The 9314-nt window shown below is 48.1% G+C and overlaps 1 protein-coding gene across 1 annotated transcript; it reads left to right on the plus strand.

Moving 5' to 3' along the window:
• The first annotated feature begins 536 nt into the window (after positions 1–536).
• On the plus strand, positions 537–8282 carry LOC119091946 (60S ribosomal protein L31). The gene is made up of 3 exons (XM_037214876.1): positions 537–619; positions 3492–3718; positions 8099–8282. Exons 2-3 carry the CDS (start codon positions 3492–3494, stop codon positions 8247–8249), a joined length of 378 nt encoding a protein of 125 aa, XP_037070771.1. The 5' UTR covers positions 537–619; the 3' UTR covers positions 8250–8282.
• The last annotated feature ends 1032 nt before the right edge of the window (positions 8283–9314 follow it).

Raw genomic sequence — 9314 nt, forward strand, 5'->3', positions numbered from 1 at the left:
GTGACCCTAAAATACTGCAGTCTGTGTCACGTCTAACTTTTTGCAATCTCGTCCCATCTAGAAAGTTTACATTGCTTGAAGCGAATGCATCATGTAGTGACAATAGAATGCATTGGAAAACTTGTAACATAACGATTTTATTGATAAGTAGAAGCTGATACCGTTTATCTTTTCTAATGATTCAAACAGGAGTCACATATCATCGTGTGCAGCAGTTTCTGGGATTTCACATCTTTCAACAAGTAAAAAACATTCATAAGCAGCTCATTTACTACACTTAACAGCAACAAATATGTATTCTTTTCTTTTTAGATTTGGAAAGCTTATCACATCTAGAGGCTTTCTAAAAAACGGGCAATAGCTCCAAGTCAATGACTTCAGCAGTCCTTTAACGCCACGGGGGTAGGGCGGATGAGAAACCTAGATGACCAAAACAATGTTTAAAGAGTTGTGATATTTGGAAGAAAGTAAATTGCAAAAAAATTGTATCAGAAAACATAATTATTCATTTATATTGATACTTTCTCCATATTTTAAAACAATTTTCAAGCGAAGTTAACTACACGACTGCTTTTGTATCATCACTACAATCGGCCTTTTCCGCGTCAAGATCGTAAAGGTATGTGTGGGGGGTAGCAAGTACGTATTTACTGTTTTTATTCTGAGGTTACCGAGTAGTTCATCTTAATTCGATGATTATGCGTGGGATGATACTTTGGTCAGGTTGACAATTTCTTTGAATCTTTTGTTTAGCTGAGGCTTTGTTAAAACCGTATTGACCGCCGTGCAGTCCCTGCCTTTACACCTTTTGTGTTGGAAACTTCATACGATATTCTCAGCGATGTTGAAGCACATTGACCATATCAAACGGTTAGGAAAGGCCTCATCAGTCTCTGACATTGGCAGCATGGCACGGCTGTAATTCCAAATTGTGGGATCCACTAAATGTGTGGTGATTGTTTATTTTGCCACCACAACCCACAAGACATTTGGAACATGTATTTTGCACCCAGGGCAATATGAAAACCACCACAGAAATTGAGTCTGAGTCCTATTACCTGCACACCTTTACAGTACTTGCCAAAGTTTTGGAAACAGTTATTGGTCTTCTTGTGGCCATAATATATCAGTCAGTATCAGGAAACAGAGGTATTGAATCATCTTACCATACATGTTTTAAAATGTCATTTGGCATGTTTGTCCCAGTGTTGTCAGGCTCTGGATCTGGTGATACCACAGTTGAAAGTATGGAAAGGTTCGGCATGGGATGTCATATGATGTCATCAAGCCTGGACTTGAACTGTTAGACTGAGTTAGCTGATACAGCCAGATGTGGAAAAGCATTCCAGTTGTTGGCAACCCACATGATAAGAAGTTTGCTGAATTAGTCATGGACAGGCATCCTAGCTGACACCTCCATGAAACAGCTGATTATTGCTGTAACTATGTTTCCTCTGGGAGGAGGAGGAGGACTGTAGTACAGCCAGGGTGACTGGAGAAGTCATGAATTTGCACATCAACCTTTGGCCTATGATCCATAAAGATGCCCAGGTCCTTCTGGGTGGGCTTGGCAGCTTCATCCAAGAGGAAGGTCATTCTTCAGTTGCAGTTCTGAATATGCACCACCCTTCACTTTGCTGCACTAAAGGCAAGCAGCCACTCTTTCGACCAGTTGGCCAGGGCAGTCAAGGTCAACTTGTAGAGATGGGTCATGTTGGGCCTGGACACAAACAGTTGGATCTTGGTGTTATCCATGAGTATTTTGACCATGGTGTCATCAGTGAGTATCTGACCATGCCTCACGCTTGATCTGGGTAGGTTTCACAAAGATTACAAATAGCACAGGTCCCACACTGATCATTGTGGGGTACTGCTGGTGTTCAATCTGACTTCAAGCACTGGACCTGCATTCGCCGCATTGGGAGGATAAGGAAAGCCCTAATCTGGTGCAGCAAGTTCTGGCACTGTAAGCATGGAGCTTGGACAGTAGTGAGACACAGAATCAAAGGCTTTGCTAGAGTCTGGGTATGCCACATCCATCTCCACGCTCTACTGTGGTGCTCCAATCTTCCACACTTCTAATAGCTGGGGTGATACAGGACTGCTCTGGAGAAACCCATGCTGGGCTGCGTGGAGAAGTCCAGACTCGAGAATCAATCAATTAGGGCATCCGTGATGAAAGATTCAAGTATCTTGGTAGGGATGGCAGTAAGACTTACTGGACCGTAGCTTGCTGGGGAGTATCAGTTACCTTGCCCTGAAAATAGAGACTACCGTCACCAAGCTTCCACTCTTGGAGTGGGTTGCCTTGTGGATGCCAACAATTTTCTGAAAAGCATGCTGAGAGGCATTGCCAGGATGTGTGTGCAGACTCAGGAAGCCTTGGGTGGACATTTGGTCTGGCCCAGGGGGTGCTTGAGGTCTTCATTGCAGCCAATTTCTGCTTGGGCAGAGATGTCCACAGTCATCCAGAAATGGTCCAGTAAGGTTGCGAGCCATCACAAAGATGGCACTGGCCACTTTGTGAGACACTGGAAATAATTTATAAAGTGCATTGGCTTTTCTTCATTGCTGCTAGTCAACCACTCCACCATCATTCTTCTACTCTGCCATTTGTGCTTATCCTGAGTTGGTGTACCCCGAAAAGGCCTTCAGGCCTGATTTGAGGTCTGCTACTATTTTTATGTCATACTCTTTTACCCTTGAAGTATTTTAAGAATTAATATAATAATAGTGTTCAGTGTCCATCACAGGCCCCCTGTTAAGGTAACAAGAAGTAGGGATAAAAGTAATTTGAGTTAAGATAAATTTGTGGTAAATTGTTCATGTGATTAGGACTGTGACATGTGTAAATACAGTCCTCAGAGAAAAAAAGTCAAAAATTGTGCATTGTCATTTTGCATGCAGTTCAGTTCCTGTAGTTGTTGCTGTCAGTTGTAAATGTCATTAATACATTTCAGTAGCAATTGTGTGGTTAAGCATTCATTCTAGGTTGTATTTGTTTGCTATCAGGTGGCCCAACATGAACTTGTCAGCAACCAGTTTGTATGAGTACAATTCTGGGACTAGTAGGATGAAACTAACGGCCACATTTTTTGTGATGACAACACATACTTTGTTGAATGGCGTGGCTCAAAACATGGGACAGTTTAAGAGTGCAGCGATGATTACTGATTACTCTCCTGGTGTGATGGTTGTTGAAAGAGTGGGTGCCATTGGGGAACTTCATAGTATAGTGACTGAGGATTTTAGTGCACTATTTTGAACAAAGCATGCTATGAAATATTGCTATCCAGTGATCCATGAAAAGAGATAAGTAAGAAGCTTTGTATTCTCAGACCTGTGGGGGACCACAGTCACTGATCAGTCTGCATATAAATGTTATTTAGTTGTGTATTGCAGCTTCTGTTTTCCAAGGGAATGATGCCATTATTACCTAAAATGTTATCATGCCATGGATGTGTAACTGATGGCTCCTTTTCACTTTCCAGATGGCCAAAACAAAGGACAGAAAGGAGAAGTCCAAGTCCACCATGTCGGAGGTGGTCACTCGTGACTACACGATCCACCTCCACAAGCGGCTCCACCGTGTCGGTTCCAAGAAGAAGGCGCCGCGTGCGCTGAAGGAGATCCGCAAATTTGCGATGCAGCAGATGGGCACACAAGACGTCCGCATTGATTACCGGCTCAACGAGCAGGTCTGGTCGCGCGGCATCCGGTGAGTGCAGGCGACAGGCATTCTACCTGGGGGCGTGCAGCGACCTATGTTTGTTGGAAAGCAATCCAGGTGTTGGTTTGCTGCATCTCATGCTGCATGATGCTGTGTTGTCCAAGATATTAGTTCAGGTCACGCAAGGTATGGCCACACTAGCTGATAGGCTTTTCCTGATATGTGGCGCAGTGAGTTTGGGATTAACCAATGGCAGCATACCCTACTGTCATAGCGCACATGTTTCGGGGCAAGGGGAATCCTGATTTCACCAATGGCGCCTCGCGATCTGAGTGTGGCCATCGACGATCACGTGCTCTGATACTGGGAGGCACTAACCTCTTATTCTTACGCGAGTTGGCGGATGCTCTTTTCTGGTTGACTTGCGTTCAAACTGCATATTGCATCTGCATACAAAATCAATAACAATGGTCAAGGTAATGGCATGGATGCATGATCTTGTCTACCAAAAACTATGGTGATGCAAACGCATGAAAATGCATCGGCATGATGATGTCACTAATATAACTGTGCTGCTCAGCTTACTTTCTGGGAAGAAGATTCCCAATGTTTGAAAGGTTGAAAGGCTTCCCAAATTCTGGTTGTACCTCCTTGAGCAGCGAGGGGGCTGATGACTTGACTTTAAAGTGAAGTAGTGTGGTGAAAGCTGTGCACATGGATGTGTTAAGGGGGGTGCTCCACAGTTGTGTGCGGTTTTGAACTGAAAGAGACATTTGAAGGTCATTCAGTTTAGCTCACAGCCCTGCCCTTGTTAAAATCTTAACCCCTATTGTTTCTGAACTATACCCGCGAAGATGTGCATGCTATTCCGAGTTCTCCAGGCATCCGCGACTTCGTAATGTCGTTCAAATTCTGCGACTTTTTCAGCCATACCGCGATCATGGTCAAGAAAAATGTAATTGCCTAGTCATTCATACCTGGTGTCGCGTGCACAGTTCCAGATATAGCGGCCATCAGTTGGCTCGCAATCAGTGTTGTGCAAGGTTCGATGACGTGATCAGACAACGTCATATTGAGAAGCATATGTACTTAACAGAGAAATTGTGTTGTTTAAAGCAGTCTTTGCTGCCTAGAAATACACCAACAGCTATAAATGAGTATATCTGATACTTGCTTCAATATCTTCAAATGTGGAGCGTTCTGTTAAGGAACGTTACGGCGCTGATGCTCGACTGTAATCTCCATTGACCAACGTAGTTCCCCAACTGGCGCGGCCGCGCAGCCGGCGCCGTGCCTGTGTCGAAATGCGCTCCGCAGCCTGAGCGGACGTGCCGGGCAGGTGGCTGGCTGACCGGCGACAGCAGAGCCGGGCTCCGACAGAGGCCGGCCGGCGGCCGCTTGTTTTCAATTTGTGTCAGCGGCACGTGCGCCGCTTGCCGATGGTGCGCCAGCGGCCGCCGCTGCTCGGCTCCGCCGGGAGTGGTGGCGTCGTCGGGCCGGGTGCCTCCTGTAGACGGCCGACGGCGCCAGGGGAGGGCGCAGCTGCCCTGTGCGCCGTATATATGCGTGTTCAGCGTCATGCCGTCTGATAGAGGGCGAACTCGGCCAGGCAGCTGAAGCCGGTTAGCGCGTTCGCGGTGCTCGTAACCCCGCCGCCTACGTGGTCACACGGATGATCGCACAGCGTGTTCTCGTTAGACGCTTCCTTGGCACGCGTTACGTTTCGTGGTACCGCGGCCAATGGCAAGTCTTTGGTCCGCCACACCTGGGTCGATAAACACGAAACACGCATTCGGTCCCCTTTCTCCTCACTATTGATGTTTTTTTTTCGTTTTTGCAAGCTTTCTGATGAAAAACATCCCTTACGATGCAGTAATTACCTCTGCCAGGTTAAGCTGTTAGCCGGCCAGACGATGCTTAGAGCAATGTCGGTGGGCACTGTGACACAGGTTTTCCGCTCACATCGATATCATATTGTCGTTGACTCTGATACTCCCTCCATTTCGTTAGTCTTCAGCATGTAACCTCCTGCCAACAAGTATCGCTGCGCTATATTCTTGCCAGTGGAAACAACCACGCTTGCAAATACTGAGGTCTTTGGTGTCGCCACATTCCGCCTGTTAGGTGTACTGCAGCGCAAGGTTGGAAATTGCAAAAAAAAAATGTTGTAGCGGAGTACGACATTTTTTAATGCTGTGAGTTATTACACTGTTAAGCTTATTAGGAGGTAACAGTACAATGGGCGTTACTCAACAGAAGGGTCGCATCCTATGTACAGCAAGGCATGTAAAGGTACTCCAAATGAAATAAAACATCAGTACCATGACACACTGAAACAACACAGTCTCAAACACTTACATGAAACACGTGGACATGTTGGCATGAGTTGGCAATCTGTGGAAAGGCTTACCATGCCGTGGATCCAGGCAATTTTTTTCTCCTAAATTTTTTTAAAAATAATCAGCCCAAAGGTGCCAACAAGCCGTCCCCTGAAGGACCTAGTATCGCAAAATAAGTTTGGGGCTGGCGGGGGGGGGGGGGGGGGGCTAAATGACACACGACTGAATGCCAACGAATGTGCGTATCGCAAAATAAGTTTGGGGCCGACGGGGGGGGGGGAGAGGGGCTTAAATGGCACACGACTGAATGCCAACAAATGTGCCACAGACAGCCACCTACTTACGCTCCACCACGATCACACTGCTCACTCTCCACCTCTTAATGCCACATCTACCTGGCTTTGGAAACGGCAAAAGCACGGCGGAACCCTCGTGTCCCCACCTTCCAACTAACGGACACCGCACGAGGCCCCCGCACGTCGCAGCCGAGCAATAGGGATGGGCAGCGTTCTCAATTGATTTACCGAGATATGGCAAGTACAATGCCTGACAAGTACAATGTCGGCCAAAAGGGATCAGAGTCGGTCACTCCGTTGGCTCCGGTGAGTGATGCCAAGGTTATAATGGATTAAGGCGCGCTTTAACCGACAAAATTGCGAAATATGATAATTTGTATTTCAATTCATTGACGTTTTCGTCCTGTTAAGTGCCTTCATTAATTTAGCGAGTAAAAGTAATCGGTTCGTGTTTTTCCGTTCTGGTGTTTTTGCAGCGGTGAGATGGCTATCTTCGAACAGTTGTCTGGCTATTTATAGCAACGTTTTTCGACGTAGAGGTTTTTTGTAGGGCCTGAATCGCCATATTTGATTTCTTGCCTTCAGATGGCAAACTTAACGCTATTTAGTTGGCCCGCTGCCTCTACATTGTTGTACCCTGCATACCAACAACTGGCCGGAAATCCAACCACAGGCGGTTTTGGACAAGTACAAACAAGTCCTTAATAGTCGTGATGTCCATGTATATACAGCTTCCTTTGTAAAGTTTCCAAATCTGTTCAAGACATAAGCGCGAACATAGCAAGACATTTGCGCTTTTGACAAATCAGCCACGAGTAGGCGAAACTTCTCAACCAACTGGATAATTTTGCGATGTCCAGCTTCCAACCTGAACTGGGAGGTGGACGCAGCGTACCGAATAGTTGAGACGCTTCTGGCGCTGAACTGCGGATGATTCTCCCACTTGCATTGCCATAATACCGCGGTGGAACGTAAGTGACCGTCTGTGTTCGGTTACTGGGGGTGCAGTTCGTCACCATTCTGGCATGTTTGGCAATGGGTGCGGTTCGTCGTTCGTGATGGATTAAATTATGTTAAATTTTGAGTTGGTCTGCGTAGGGGCGTAGGAAGTGAGAGCTTTGCTAATTTGCAGACCGATGCAGTTCCGTTTCTCGTTTCTCAGTTCCCGGCATTTTTTAAAGATGTTTCGATTTAATAAACAGGCACGTTGTCTTCCATATTTTCATGCATAATTTGTCGTACAGTTAGGTCACAACACACGCTGCTAAGTACTGGGCATCCATGTCTGGTAGGTGCAGGATTTGTGCTCTTGCGGATACCGATACATGGCTCATGACGGAAGCGACAACTCCTGAACTGTCGCCCCTTTTGGTTTCATGTTGTCCTGAAACAGAGAGGGAAAATAAGTTCTTCCAAAAGCTGTTTTTGTTGTGTCACAGCGGAGTACAAAATATTTCATTCTACCCGGTCACAATCCAGGAAACCAGGAGGAAGCGGCGATTTTTCCAACATCGCTATAGCGGGACTCAGGCAGGCATGGCATAGACAGGCGTGGCATGGCAGGGCAGGGCAGGCAGGCATGGACTCAGGCACCGCAGGCATGTTAACCTGAAACCGAACGCGTCAATTACACGTCCGCCTTTGCTGCCGCTGCGGCGATGATACGCCGCGAGCCCGATGTCTGCACAAACACGGTCATTTGTCGGGGGAAGAGTGTGGCTTCGACGTTCGTTACGTGGCGCGTTTATTTTGGCTGACCGCGAGTCTGTCACTGACGTGTTCTCTGTGCACAGGTCTGTCGCCAAGCGGATCCGTGTGCGGCTCGCGAGGAAGAGGAACGAGGACGAGGACTCTCCCCACAAGCTGTACACCCTGGTCACCTTCGTGCCCGTGCCCACGTTCAAGGGCCTATCCACGGAGAATGTTGAGACCAGCGACAGTTAAATCGTGATGAATACACTACGGATTGGAGCGATGTTTCCGTGTTGCACGTTCTTCAGATCGAGCAGAACTTTGATTGGTGGGACTTAAACGATGACACCCGCTGATATCCGTTATAAGACATCGTGAGCCAAGCGATAAGGCGCCGGGTCGGCCATCAGCGTCGGATGCACGCACACGTGTGACGGCTGCCTGGCGATCACACCTCACGCATGGGCGTCCATGTGGGGTGACGTCCGTCTCCAGTCCGTGCCAGCATCGTACACAACAGTAGACGGCAGGGCGGCCGCGCGGCAGCCAGTCCGAACGCAGGAGCCGCGCGCTGGTGGTGCCGTTTGTGGGACGTCCGTCGGCGCGGCGCCAGCGCACGACTGCCGCGAGCAGAGCGGCGCTGACGGCAGAGGGCGGCGGGAGCCCGAGCGCTGAACAGCTTCGGAGGTGTTCGCGAGCTCGTCGAAGACAGTCATGACCACTGCGGGCCGGTGGCCCACATTACTGCGGGGGAGGGACGGGTGCGGTCTGTATCGGTAAAATGTAGCGGCAAGATTAAATAAGTTAACAGCGATAGACGCGTCATACGAAGGGTGCTGCTGGTACGCGTAAACATGCCTCATCGCTCATGTTCTTGGTGGTGACAGCGAATGGGTGGGCTTGTGCGGCGGGAGATTTTAAGCTGGGGGACCCAACCCGCTTTCCTTAACGTTTTCTGAAATGCTCGTGCAACCACCAGTTACGTCGCACAGGTTTTTAGTAACAGATGTGACTCAAGAGCTTCGGTGCGTGGGTGTGCAGCCGGTCGCGTCCGCTTTAGCTCAAACCGCACATTCGCTTGTTGGACGTTTGTGAGCATCGGTATCAGATTTCGTCCACTGGAGCACGCGAGGACGTGGAACCAGCTGTGTAACTAAGGCGAAGCATTTTCTGTGAGTTGAATGGATCCTTTCTCTTCCATGACAGGCAAGCCAGCGAGCGGGAGTCGATCGTGGTCACTTCAAAGCCCATTCGCTGGGGCCTTGTCAATGTACTCGTGCACGTACACTGCATTCATCAACTCTGTGGAAATACCAA

This window comes from Pollicipes pollicipes, unplaced genomic scaffold, assembly GCF_011947565.3.
Source record: "Pollicipes pollicipes isolate AB1234 unplaced genomic scaffold, Ppol_2.1 Scaffold_3447;HRSCAF=4054_pilon_pilon_pilon, whole genome shotgun sequence".
NCBI lineage: Eukaryota > Metazoa > Arthropoda > Thecostraca > Pollicipedomorpha > Pollicipedidae > Pollicipes > Pollicipes pollicipes.